This window comes from Trichechus manatus, unplaced genomic scaffold (assembly GCF_000243295.1).
Source record: "Trichechus manatus latirostris isolate Lorelei unplaced genomic scaffold, TriManLat1.0 scaffold00075, whole genome shotgun sequence".
Classification (NCBI taxonomy): domain Eukaryota; kingdom Metazoa; phylum Chordata; class Mammalia; order Sirenia; family Trichechidae; genus Trichechus; species Trichechus manatus.
The window spans coordinates 10284290-10299241 of record NW_004444011.1 but is presented as its reverse complement, the minus strand read 5'-3'; the positions used below and the strand labels follow the sequence as shown (position 1 = coordinate 10299241).

General features: G+C 35.6%; 1 protein-coding gene across 1 annotated transcript in view; it reads left to right on the top strand.

Moving 5' to 3' along the window:
* The window catches only part of MALRD1 (MAM and LDL receptor class A domain containing 1), a 964362-nt gene that overhangs the window by 35978 nt on the left and 913432 nt on the right, over positions 1-14952 (top strand). The window contains 2 exon segments of the mRNA XM_012556720.1: positions 12695-12789; positions 12879-13040. Of these exon segments, the coding sequence (XP_012412174.1) occupies positions 12695-12789; positions 12879-13040 (257 nt within the window).

Below are 14952 nucleotides of genomic sequence, written 5' to 3'. Positions count from 1 at the left end.
TCTGGTGCTCGGCTGAGTTCTTTATCTCTTCATTTGATGTTCTAGGGTTTCAGGATTGTTGATTCTCTGTTTGGCTTAGTTTTTCGGATCTTTGCTGTGGAGGGACAGCGTGGTGCTTCTGCCTAGAGCGCCATCTTGCCGGACTCCCTCTGTTTAATTTTTTGACTGCTGCTTCCGTGGATGTTGGTTGTTGATCTAAGTAGAATGAATTTTTTGACAACTTCAATCTCTTCTCCATTTATCATGATGTTGTTTATTGGTCTGCAACAACGGACTCAAACATAACAATGATCATGAAGGTGGTGTAGGACTGGGAAACAATTCATTCTGTTATACATAAGGTCACTATGAGTCAGAAATGACTCAACAACAAACAACAACAGTTATTCAGTCAAATGCTAATCTACATACTTCTGTGAATGGACTTTGCAGATGGAATTAAGGCTACTAATCAACTGAATTTAGTAAAAGGGGATTATCCTGGATTATTCTAGTGGGTCCCATGTAATTTCATAAAGCCTTAAAAGCAGAAGTAGGCAGAAGAGTCAGTCAGACATTACAGGAGAGGAAGACAGGAGAGAAGAGGCAGAAGGGAAGGTCAGAGAGATTCTAAGTATGAGAAGAAATTGACCTGCCATTGCTGGCTTTAAAAATGGATAAAGGGGGACACAAACCAAGGAATGTAAATGACCTCTAGAAGCTGAGAACAATCCCTAGTTGACAGCTGTCTTAGTTATCTAGTGCTGCTATAACAGAAATACCACAAGTGGATGGCTTTAACAAATAGAAATTTATTCTATTACAGTCTAGGAGGGTAAAAGTTCAAATTCAGATCCCAGCTCCAGGGAAAGCCTTTCTCTCTCTGTCAGCTCTAGAGGAAGGTCCTTGTCATCAATCTTCCCCTGGTCAAGGAGCTTCTGAGTGCAGGAACCTTGAGTTCAAAGGAAGTGTTTTGCTTCCCACATTGCTTTCTTGGTGGTATGAAGTCCCCATGTCTCTCTGCTCACTTCTCTCTTTTATATCGCAAAAGAGAGTGGCTTAATATGCAGTTTAAACTTGTAGATTGAGTCCTGCCTCATTAACATAACTGCCACTAATCCCATCTCAACATCACAGAGACAGAATTTACAACACATAGAAAAATCACATCAGATGACAAAATGGTGGACAATCACACAGTACTGAGAATCATGGCTTAGCCAAGTTGATGGATATTTTTGGGGGACACAATTCAATCCATGACAACAGCCAACAATGAAATGAGAACCTGTGTTCTACAAATGCCTAGAACTCAATTTTGCCAATGACATGAACGAGCTTGGAAGGGAATTCATCCCCAGTAAGGAACACAGCCAGCCAACACCTTATGAAATTCTAAGCAAAGAACTGAGCCACACCATGCCTAGACTTGTGACCTACAGAAACTGTGAGATAATAAATTTGAATTGTCTTAATTCACTAAGTTTTTGGTAATTTGTTTGTGGTATGGATAAAAAATGAATACACTCATTTTCAAAGTTTTTAGGGGAAGAAAGTTTCATAACTTCTTGATTGTCCATTCATGCATGTAATCAACTTTTGCAATGAGTATGATTTCTCTTTTACTTGGTAGTGTAACAAAAATTTTAAATATGAAGTTCAGAGATCTGAATTTCTTATTCTACTTGGCTAGTAATTAGCAGCATGATTTACAGCAAATCCCAGGACTTTCTCTTTTCTCTTTCCCAAACTACATGATACCAATTCCTCTACATTTTTGCCTCCATATGTAAATTTTATCCTTTCCACTATTTTCATTGCTTTCTTCAGAGCAAGCCCAAAGTTCAGGATCTGCCTTCTGTTAATATCACTTGCCTCTCCTGTCCTAGTCTTTGCAGATTTACGCACACACCTACTGTAATAATAATAGACATTTCTTTGTTTGCCAGGGAGCTGCCTGAAACAGGACATGCACTTTTGGGGGAGGGTACTATGGAAACAGTTTTCTTGCTGTTTCGCTTTTTTTCTTCTGAATGTGTATTAACTATATGATCCGAGGAGTTTGCATAACTAGCTTGTAGGTGGTTGTTGTGTGCCGTCAAGTCGATTCCGACTCATAACGACCCTATAGGACACAGTAGAACTGCCTCATAGGATGTAGGTAAGGGTTGGCAATTTACCAATGTAGCCTCTCACAGTCTGAGAACCCAAAAAAGAGTCAAAAAAAAAAGATTATTTTTGATTTCTAGTTTTGAAAATCAATAGGGTTTTTTATTTTTACTCTGGATTAATTTAAAAATACACTTTTATGCATTGGCAAAAAAGGTGATTTCTTTGTGATAAGATGTGATAATATTTGAAGATGCCTATGTTTGAAAACATTTCATTTAGTAATTTATCACTCCTGCCTGCTACTTCAACATCAGATATTTCTTGTTCAGTGTTGGCACTCCAACTAGTTAAAACACACAGAGAATTCAAATACAGGATGCCAAACAAAGCTTTTCACATGTTTCAGCAACACCCTCGACACGAATTTGTTTATAAAACTTTGCAGTGTCACGTAGCTGAGCTGCAAGTAACTTTTTACTAGAAATGAAACTCAGAGCAGATAATACTTGATGGGAAGCAGATCCAGAACCTGAGAAGCCAGGTTAGGTGGAGCAGTGTAGTAGGGTCTGAAGATTCAAAGGGACCCCAGCACAGGGTCTGTGTGTGTCTAGATGGAAGAGTGATGTGGATGGATGGACAGAGAGGGAGTCAATTTCATAATTTTTTCCAGGCCAACTCTGCTTTGCGCAATGCCAAATGCTAAATTCCTCTATTAATATTTGTGTAGTTAAGTCTATGCCTCATTCCTATCCCTGAAAAATTGCACTTCATCTTTCAGAGTTCAGGTCACACATGGCCACCTCCTCGCTGAAGACTTCTTCACCCCTCAGCAGAATTAGTTTTCCCTTGCTATATTTTACTCTATCATATAATACATATCCCCATCATAGGTCAGTTCAGATCATACCATAGCTATTGATTGGTTTCTCTGTAGCTAAAATATGAATTCCACAAAGACACAAACAATTGTCTTAAATACCCAGTGCATGGTGTGGTCTCTGGTACATCATATATGTGCAATAAAAATCTGTTAATACGTAAATGACATGTTTTTACCTGAAAGAATGACAGTGATAAATGCACATATAAAAGATTCTGGGGGAAAAAAAAAAAAACAATTTTCTTAGAATCGAAGAAAAGAAGTAGAATCCAAGGGTACAAAAGATTTTCTTAATGAAAGAAAACCATGTCATAGAACACAAAATAACTAATCTCTATTCCTGCTGTCTCAAGATGACAATAATATAAAATTGTGAAATTTCAAAAAAAAAGTTAAATAATTTCTGATAATGTTTTATAACCATAGTTTTATTGAAAATTACATTGCATGCATATACTTTTTTTTGTAAGGAGATTTGTTGGAGGACAAAGTATATACAGATGTGAGTATGTGTATATATATGAGTGTGTGTTCACTCATTCAGCTCAGCTACATGACACTGCAAAGTTTTACACACACACATATGGCTTTTCTGTTAGAAAGTTTTTGTTTTTGTTTTAAAAGCAAAAAGAAAGTTTTATTCGGCACAAATTCAAAAAGGCAAAAGTGGGAAATGGACAACCATGCTGCCAGAGTCATGTCTGCCCGAGTCCAAGGAAATATCACAGAGCAGACAAAAGTGGGAAAACGGACAAGCATCCTGCCACAGACATGTCTGCTCCGAGTCCAAAGAATATTACAGAATAGGCAAGAATGGAAAAATGGACAAGCATGCTGCTAGAGCCATGTCTGTCCAAGTCCAAAGAATATTACAGAATAGGTAAGAATAGAAAAACGGACAAGCATGCTGCCACAGCCATGTCTGACTGAGTCCTTGTTTAGTTAAGTTTTTGATTATTTATTTATTTATTTTAATTTTTTTTATTGTACTTTAGGTGAAGGTTTACAGAACAAGTAGTTTCTCATTAAATAGTCAGTACACATATTGTTTTATGACATTGGTTAACAACCCCAGGACATGTCAACAATCTCCCTTCTCAACCATGGAGGACATTTTTTTTTTGGTGAAAATATACATAGCCAAAGATACACTATTTCAGAAATTTCTACATGTACAATTCAGTGACATCGATTACATTCTTCTAGTTGTGCTGCTATTCTCACTGCTCTTTTCCAGATTATTCTATCCCCATTATCTTCAACTCACTGGCCCCTAGGCTTCCCATCAAACCTTTGAGTTGCTGTTGTCAATTTGATCTCATATAGATAATTCTTTTTTTTTTTTGTACCTTAGATGAAGGTTTATAGAACAAATAGTTTCTCATTAAACAGTTAGTACACATATTGCCTTAAGGCAATGGTTAACAACCCCACAACATGTCAACAGTGTCCCTTCTCAACCTTGGGCTCCCTATCACCAGCTTTTCTGTCCCCTCCTACCCTTGTAGTCCTTGTCCCTGGACAAGGACTCATTGGTCCCGTTTTTGTTTTATGGGGTTGTTCAATCCCCGGCTGAACGGTGAATCTCGGAAGTGACTTCACCTCTGAGCTAAAAGAGTGTCTGGAGGCCATATTCTCAGAGTTTCTCCAATAGTTTTTTGATTATTAACTTAATCTCTTTGCTTGTTACAGTTTATTCAGATTTTCTATTTTTTCTTGAGTCAGTTTCAGTTGTGTGTCTTTCTAGGAATTTGTCCATTTCATCTAGGTTATCTAATTTGTCATAATATTCCTTTATAATTTTTTATTTATTTATGTAAGGTCAGTAATAATGTCCTGTCTTGTATTCCTCATTTAATTTGACTCTTTTTTTTTTTCCTCAATCAGTCCAGCTAAAGTTTGCCGATTTGTTGAAGTTTTCAAAGAATCAACTTTTTGTTTGTTGCTCTTTCTTGTTTTATATTCTCCATTTATTTCCCCCCTAACTGATTGTTATTTTCATCCTTCTGTTTGATTTGGGTTTAGTGTATTCCTTTTTTTTTCTCATTTATTTAAGTGGAAGGTTGAACTGTTGATTTCAGATCTCTCTCTTTTTTTTAATATAGGCATTTACAGCTATAAATTTCCTTCTAAGCTCTGGTTCCACTATGTTGCATAAGTTTTGATGTGTTATATTTTTGTTTTCATTCATTTCAAAATATTTTCAATTTTGTCTGTGATTTCTTCTTAGACCTATAGGTTACTTAGGAGTATGTTGTTTAATTTCCACATTTTTGTTAATATCCCAGATCTCCTTCTGCAATTGATTCTAATCATTCCATTGTAGTTGGAGAACATACTTTGTATGATTTCAGTTCTTTTAAATGAATCAAGATGTTTTATAAACCAACATATGGACTTGCTTGGTAAATATTTCATGTGCATATGAGAAGAATGTGTATTCCACTCCACTGTTGTTGGATGGAGTGTTCAATAGATGTCTCTTAGATCTAAATGGTCAATAGTGTTATTCAAATCTTCTATTTCCTTACTAATCTTCAGTCTATTATTAAAATTAAGATATTAAAGTCTCCAATTACTATTGGAAAATTGTCTGTTTCTCTCTTCAAGTCTATCAGTTTTTTGCTTCACATATTTTGGGGGCTTTGTTGTTAGATGCATATATGTTTATAGTTGTTTCTTCTGGATGGATTGACCTTTTGTAATTATTAAATGTCTTTCTTTGTCTACAGTAACAATTTTTTGCTTATAATCTAGTTTTTTTTATATTAATACTGCCACGTTAGTTGTCTTTTGGTGACTATTTGTATGGTTTATGTTTTTTCATCCTTTTATTTTAAACCTATTTGTGTAGTTGAATCTAAAGTATGTCTCTTGTAAATAGCTTATTTTTATATTTTTTGTTTGTTTGTTTTTAATCCATTTTGGCAACCTCTGCCTTTTGATTGGAGAGTTTAATCCATTTGTATGTAATATAATGACTTATAAAGTACGATTTGTGTCTTTCATTTTGCTTTTTGTTTCCTGTATGTCTTATGTCTTTTTTATTCCTCTGTTCCTCCATTACTCCCTTATTTGTGTTAAATATTTTCTACTGTACCATGTTCTCTTCTTGTTTCTTTTACAGTATATTTTTAGATTGTTTTCTTAGTAGTTGCCCTTAAGGATAATATTAACATCTTAATTTAGGTCACCATAGGTTGGAGTTGACTCTATGGCAACGAGTTTAGTGTTGTGTTTTGTTTGTTTGTTTAGGGAAGATTAATATATACTAATTCAATACTATATAAAAATGTTGGTCATATATAGCTATGTTTCCCCTCCTTTATGCTGTTAATGTCACAAATTACATCTTTATACATAAACATTAAAGTAATTATAATTGTTGATATATGCATTGTCTTTTAGGTCAGATGGGAGAAAAAAGAGTTACAAACTGTTTTAGTTATCTAGTGCTGCTATAACAGAAATACCACAAGTGGATTGCTTTAACAAACAGAAATTTATTCTCTCAGAGTCTAGGAGGCTAGAAGTCCAGTTTCAGGATGCAGGCTCCAGGGGAAGAGTTTCTCTATTTGTCAGCTCTGGGGGAAGATCTTGACATCAATCTTCCCCTAGGCCTAGGAGTTTCTCAGTGCAGGGACCCTCGTTCCAAAAGATGTGCTTTGCTCCTGGCTCTTCTTTCTTGGTGGTAGGAGGTCCCTCTCCTTTCTGCTCATTTCTCTCTTTTATATCTCAAAAGAGATTGACCCAAGATACAACCTAATCCTGTAGATTCTATCCTGCCTCATTAGCATCATAGACGTTAGGATTTACAGCACATAGGATAATCATATCAGATCACAAAATGGTGGACAACCACACAATACTGGGAATCATGGCCTAGCCAAGTAGACACACACTTTTGGGGGACACAATTTAATACATAGCTAAACAAAAAATATATTTATGGTCTATGTATATTTACTTGTCTAGTTAGCTTTTACAGTCTCTTTACTTCTTCATGTAGATTCAGTTTACTATCTAGTATCTTTTCATTTCAGCATGAATAACTCCCCTTAGTATTTCTTGTAGGGCAGGTCTGCTAACAAATTCTTCGTTTGCTTGGGAAAGTGTTAATATTTTCTACATTTTTGAAAGATAGTTTTGCCTGATACAGAGTTTTTAGCTGATAGTCCTTTTTCTTTCAGCACTTTGAATATGTCGTCTCACTGCCTTCTTGCCTCCATAGTTTCTGATGAGAAACCAACTGTTAATCTTTTTGAAATCCCTTTTATGTCTTGAGTCACTTCTCTTTTACTGCTCTCAAAAATCTCTATCTTTGCTTTTTTACAGTTTATTATGATGTGTTTAGTGTGAATCTGGTTTATCTTTTCTTATTCATAGTTCATTGAGCTTCTTGGAAGCGTGGACTATTTTTCATAAATTTTCAGATGGGTTCAGCCACTAGTTCTTCAAATATTCTTTATGCCTCGTCTCTCTCTCCTCTCCTCTGGGATTCCCATTATGTGTATATTGGTATTCTTGATGATATCCTATAGGTTTCTGAGGTCCTATTTATTTTTCTTCGTTATTTTTTTCTCTCTGTAACTCAGATTGGGTAATCTCTAATGATCTGTCTTCAATTTCTCTGATTCTTTCATCTGCTGGCTCAAATCTGTTGTTGATCCTGTATAGTGAATTTTTTATTGCAGTTATTGTGATTTTCAACTCCCAAATTTTTGTTTGTATCTTTTTTTGTGATTTCTATTTCTTTACTGATATTCTCTATTTGGTGAGACATTAGTCTATGGTTACATTTAGTTCTTTAGATATGGTTTCCTTTATGTCTTTGAACATATTTAGTTTAACTGGTTTAAAGTTTGTCTAGTAAGTTCAATGTCTGGGCTTTCTCAGAGACAGCTTCTATTGATTGCCATTTTTCCTATATATAGACCATACTCTTTCTATACATACATATGCATACATGTATGTATGTATATATATAATTATCACAACAACAAAAAACCAAACCCATTGCCACTGAGTTGATTCTGACTCACATCAACCCCATAGGACAGTAGAACTGCCCCATAGGGTTTCTAAGGAGCAGCTGGTGGATTTGAACTGCTGACATTTTGGTTAGCAGCCAAACATTTAACCACTGCGCCACTAGGGTTCTATATATACATATACATACATATGAGTGTGTGTGTGTGTGTGTGTGTGTATGTGTTATTTATATATATATACACATATATATGTATATATAAATAGATACATATAAACACACACACACACACACATATATATATATATGTAAAACCAAACCTATTGCCATCAAGTCAATTCTGACACATAGCAACCCTACTGGACAGAGCAAAACTTCCCCATAGGGTTTCCAAGGCTGTAATCTTTATGGAAGCAGACTGCCACATCTTCCTCCCATGGGACACCTGCAGGTTCTAACTGCTGACCTTTCCTTTAGCAACAAAGCTCTTAACTACTGTGCCACCAAAGTTCTCTCTGTTGCTATATATGTGTATATATGTGTCTGTGTATGTATAACCATAAACCAAACCTAAACTGTTGCCATAGAATCAATTCCGACTCATAGTGACCCTATAGGAAGAACTAGAACTGCTCCATAGGGTTTCCAAGGAGCAGCTGGTGGATTCGAACTGCTGACCTTTTGGTTAGCAGCCATATCTCTTAATCACTGTGCCACCAGGGCTCAGTATGTGTGTGTGTATATATATATATTTGTATGTATGTATATATAGGAGCCTAGGTTCCACATCTGTGTGTGCGTGTGTGTGTGTGTGTGTGTGTGTGTGTGTATGGCAACTTTGGAAATCTTGTTCTCCTTACCCCTGAGTTTGCTGTTGTTCCTGTTTGTTGTTTATTTTTATTTTGTTTTGTTTAGTGACTTTTCTGAAGTAATTCTGTAATTCTTTGTGGTACATGGCCACTGAAGTCTCTACTTAATTGAAGTGGCTTCTTCCAGTGGCTACTGGGCTGTTCTGGGAATATGTGTTTTAGTTTTTCAAAGTTACTGTGAAACTAGGAAGTGGCCTATGGGATAACGGTCAGTTAAAATACAATAAAACTCACTGTTTTTACTGAAATTTAGGCATTTTTCTCCTCGAGATGCTGAAAATCTTTGCTCAATTTCTTAAGTTCTGAAAAAGTTGATACTGACAGTTATCACCTGTTTTTTTTTTTTTTTTTTAATTGCTTTTTGTGGAGCAGGAAATTTTTGAAGGTCTTTATTTGGCCATTTATGGAGTCGACCGTATGGTTTATTGCATATTTTATGCTCTCCTAAAGTGACCCACCTAGCCCTTTGTCACTAACATAGGCATTAATTGACCTGGCAGCATTTACTTACAAGCTGCTAGTAATTATGAGGGATTGTTGTCGTTTGAGGGTGTCCTTTAAGAGGTTAAGTTTTGGCAAATATATTTTGGTTGTGTTGACCTTGTTAGTTTAATGGATGGGCTTGAGAGAAAATTTATGATTCAGAGGAAATAGAATTTAGTCAATAGACAAAAATTACCAACTTGAAGGAATTTGTATCTAAGACTATTATTTCTTCTCTGTTTTCTGAACTGAGCCATATTTCTGTCATGGATGAACACACTTTTCTCTTTCCAAAAGTTTTGACATTTTAACATTTGCTTCTGGCCTTAGACCTTGTCATGATTATCCATTCTTATGTATCCAGTGTTGCAGTCTGAATTTTTTGGAAACATCCTTGAAACTGATATTATCTCACTGCTAAAATACTCCTTTTTTTGAGTTTCTCTGAGCCAATTAGTTAGTCTGTAGCATGCAATAGGATTTATGTTTCTTTTTCTCACATTCAGCCCCACAAACCAATTAGAACTTGAGAAACGGAGGAACTTCAAGTCTGGCTATCGGTAGTTGTGGAAAGTGAGGTTGAAAATTCTACTTTGTCTTTTCTGAGGATCAAGATTGGTGGAATTCTCTGCCAGAGTTAGTGGATGTAGTCCTTAAAACTTGATTCATAGTATTTGTTGCTTTCATATTTATGTATTTCCCTTTTTATCATCAAACTTGGTTTATTTTGGGTTTTTACTCCAACACTTAATGTGGTTACTGAGAAAAATATGTTCTAAAAGCTGTCTAACATTTAAGATTATAAATAAAAGCATGCTGTGTGTTCTTATTTTGCCATTTTTGAATTGACAATTTATAATGAGATTAACTTAAAGATATACATATGTATTTTTGCTTTTGTAGATGCAGTCATAGAATGGGAATTTATGAATCATATAAACAAATTTAAATGAATATGGTAGAGATTAATAAAAGACATGGTGATGTGTGTATGTATGTGTGTGTGTGCGCACAAGTGTGTCTGTGTTATATGTGTATTACTAGTCTGCTTCAGGAGTAAGAAGAGAGAATATTGGATACACTTTTTTGTTATCAGCTCCATCAATTCTCTTCTCGATGGTTAGAGGCAGTGGTAGGAAGGAGTGTCAGATGAGGAAATGGGCATGTGAGAAAATCATAGATCTGTTTTTTTCTCTCATACTCATAAATAGGCATAGTGAGTAAAGCTCTCCGGAAAGCAAGAGAAATTTCGTTGATGTGGTATTCATCTCTAAGGAAAATTTCCATATGTGAGTTAAAGAAATTCTATACTCATACAATAAGGATCATGGTAAAATGGAATGTGCATTAAAAAAATGTTTACAACTGTCACTAAGTTGAAATTAAAATTAGAAAACAGATATTACTATTTGAAGGTATATCTTGGACGCTTTTTTTTTTTTTTTTTTTTGGTCCAAATTACTTTACTTTACTAAAACAAATGTCAAAGGATTTCAGGTTGTTTCTGAATTTTAAACTTACTTTCTACTCTAACCTGAAGATTAATCTTTATTTAACTTTCAAAAAAATTCCAGAATAATTTACTGTGCCATAATGGCTACCAAATGACATGGTTTATGCTTGTAAAACATTCTGCTTAAATATTTAAATATTATTTATTTGTGTGAGCATTGCAAAATACTATTGGAAATGCTACTTTATTATTTAATACCTTAATGTGTCAAATATGATTTTTAAGACCAAAGTTTTTTAATAAATGTGATTAATTATAGTAATTTTCTTGATGAATGAAAATAATTTTTTCTGCACATATCAGGGATGCTTTTTGTTAGGTGAATATTTATAAACAATCACTCAAGGTTTGTTGAATGCTATTACCATTTGTATTGCCAATAATATTATTTAAAACTTAAAACAATATATCCATATGGCTCCTTGTGCTTATTTGATTATTCTGTTGCTTAACATGCTTTACCTGCTGACTATGAAGCTAGAGAAAACTAATGATAGTCCACATATATCACCATGATACCAGCTCTTCATCCAAATTATGTTTATACAAAATTCTAGTGGCTTCATTCCCGGAACAATAGTCTGTAATTGCAGTGATTTCAATTATGTCTCTGACTGTATTTTTAAGCAGTCATTAATGTCATTGTTTTCCGTTTTATTAAGGTATAATATTGGATAGAAATAGGGAAGAAGAGGTTTCTTTGTTTTTGTAATTTTACTACTGATTCTCTCAATGTTGGGACAATTACATTTGATTTCCAATCGAGCTTTAAAATGCCACTGAATCTCTCAGGTAGCTATGTCATCATAATCATCACCAACATAAATATTTCCATTTCTTTTTACATATAGGAGCAAATCAAAGAGTTGCTGAAAACAATAGTTCTCAGATTGTACACTATAACCCTTGTAAAGCTATGGAAGAAATCTATGAAAGCCCAAGGAATGTTCACCATTTATTTCAAAGGCCTCTAAACAGTGAGAATCCGCTGTCATAGTCAGTACTGCGGCATGCAGGAGAGCAGCAGAGCTCAGAGTTGTTTCACTAAACCTGGGGATATTGGGACTAATTTATGCAACTCTTTCTGAACAAACAGCCAACCATTATCTCTTTTGAATTCTTCGTTGGGTGTTTATTTTGGCAGGCGCTCCCCAATATGAGGTTTTCTCTGGGTACTGTCTTTGCAGGGTTGTAATTTTTTATGTTGTTAGCTGCCGTTGCGGTGGCTCCTGACTCGTGGTGTTCCCACGCACAATGGATCAGACTGTTGTGACTCAACAGGGTTTTCACTGGCTGATTTTTGAAAGTATATCACCAAACCTTTTTTTCTTAATCTATCTTATTCTGGAAGGTCCGCTGCAACCTGCTTAGCATCACTGCAGTTATGTTAGATGTGGTAAATTGGACCGTGGACTGTAGCCCATAATAGTGGTATGATGTTATTGTGTGCCATCAAGTTGATTCTGACTCATAGTGACCCTATAGGACAAAGTAGAATTGCCCTATAGGGTTTTCTAGGCTCTAATCTTTACAGGAACAGATTGCCAGGTCTTTTCTCCTGTGGAGTGGCTGGTGGGTTAGAACTGCAGACCTTTTTGTTAACAGATGAGTGCTTAACCCTTGCCTCACCGGGACTCCTCTAATAGTAATACAGGGAGTATAATCACAATTAGTTATTTCATTGGGGAAAATAATGAAGTGATAAGTATCACACCATTTGCAAAAGCAATTGGTTGGTTATATTTTTCATTTATATACAAAAATATATTGACCTAAACTGGAGGTAGGTCTGAATTATAGCCTGATGTCTTAAATACGTTTGCCAGCAATCCCTCTGAATCTAACATGCTGACTGTTGTTTTTTACAGCCCATTTCCTCTCATTGGTCTCCAGATTGGATTCTACTTCCTCAAACTTAAGAAGCAGAATTTTCCTTCCGACTAATAACCAAAATGCTTGTCAGGTATTTAAAAGCACACTACTTTTAAAATACATTTCACGTTTGGGAAATTCCTTATTATAATTGTTCAGACATTATTTATTTTTTCACAGATTACATTTTATCACTTCTTTAGCCAAGTGAGTGGACAGTTAATGGTGGGCCTTCAAACTGCCTGTGATAGTCCTATTCAGCATTTGTGGCAAAACACAGCTGGGCTCAAAGATGCATGGGAGAGAAATGTCATCAAAATCCATAGCTCACAGAGATTTCAGGTAAGTGTGTTCTATTCTCTAGCTATGCCTCTGAAGGAAAATTGATAAGATACAGCTTTTTAAGATGTGGTGAGCTGAAAGTAGGGTGACTACCCATCCCAGTTAGCTGAGAATCGAGGGGTTTAGCAGAATGCGGGACTTTCAAGTGTTAAACCACAGAGTCCCAAGCAAATCAGGATGGTTGGTCATCCTAAAAGACAAAAAAAAAAGAAAAGAAGATTTTGAATTTATATGTATCAAAACTAAAGTTAATATACTTTAAGATATATTGATGTTCTTGTAATATTTGATAATTCAACATTTACTCTTTGTAGGTGTAAAAACAGAATGGGGGAGGTGTCTGACCTCCTCCAACTCCACAAGAGGGAGGGAGAACTAAGATCAACAGCCCAAGGCTGATTCGTATGAGATGGAGGTCAGATGTGCCTCCTCTCTCCACCATCTCTATCAATTCTGACAGGAACTATCACTCCCTCAGCACTCGCTACTTCTCTGCTGGGTTCGATTATTCATTGCAATGACTACACATAACTCATAGACCACACTCACGATTATGGGGTTTATTAGGGAAGTAACAGTTACAATTCAGGCTCATGAACACTTAGGATACAGTTCTTCCATCAGGATAGCCTCTTCCCAGCTGTGCTCTCAGGTTCGCCTCTCACTGGCCCTCAGTCTCTGTCCAAAGGCACTCAGCTTTCTTTCTCCGTGTGCCAGGAAGCCATCTCCTGTCTCCTGCTGCCAAGTCTCTCCTGCTGGTCTCTCCTTCCTTGGTGATGGTGGGCTCTTCCTCCCTGCTCTGGAATTAGCTCTCTTTTAAAGCAAAACTGACCAGTCCCCTTGGTAGGCCACAATTACCCTATCACACAATCACCTGGGTGGAAGTTACAAGACCTTAGCTAGAAGGGCCACACACACCAATAATCGTACCGCAGTAGGTTATTGGGTGTCAGTGGGCAAGGCCTTTATCATTGTCCTTGCTTCAAGGAAGATTCAAAAATGAATAATAGGTGATGCCACAGTGCTTATAATCTCATATTTGACTGGGCAGCATGATCTGACTTTCTAATTGTCTCCTTAATTTCTTGAACGTCTCCATTTTCCACCCTGTTTTTCTCATTGTTTCATCATCCTTTTCCTTTTTATTTCTTCTTCGCAAGAATCATTTTCCTTCCAGACTTTTCTTATGCTTTCTAGAGAAGAGCGTAATGTTGAGAAATGAGGAAAGAGGCTGTTTGATTTAAATACTAATTTCAGATGCTGTGAAGTAGAATAATTGTCATATTTATTCCACGGCTAAACCCAAACTATTCAATACAACCTTTATTTTCCAAAATAACTTGGAGAATTAAAGCTAATGCAAGCTGATAAAAGATGAAGTTATTTATGCAACCTAATAAAACTTAAGCATAGTAGAATTATCATCTAATGATTATTACAAGAGTTCTTAGAAAAGTATTGCCTATTTTAACATTTGGGACAGCCAGGCAAAATTTTGCAGTTAAAAACAAGATCTTAAAGCATTTTATCCTTAATGAATTTATTTCCTAAGACTAGTCTGTGGGCCAATTTAGCCCAAGTAGATTTCTTTAATCTTCTATTAGTAGAATGATATAATACTAAATTTTATAAATTTGATATGGAGTAGAAAATCATCTGATATGTGATGAATTTCGCGCTTGCTTATATATAGGAATTGAATTGGATTGAATTTTAACTTCAGTTATTTGACTAGCTAAGAGGAAAGGGATAGAAGAATGAGCAGGAACTCTACTATAAAAGTTGAATTGCAAGTTACAGGAATGACACATTTTCTTAACTGATATACCATAAAATGACTATAATTTGAAATTTCCAGCCTTTGGTAAACTAATTGGGGATCCAAAGAAGGATAAAGAAATTCAGTTAGTAG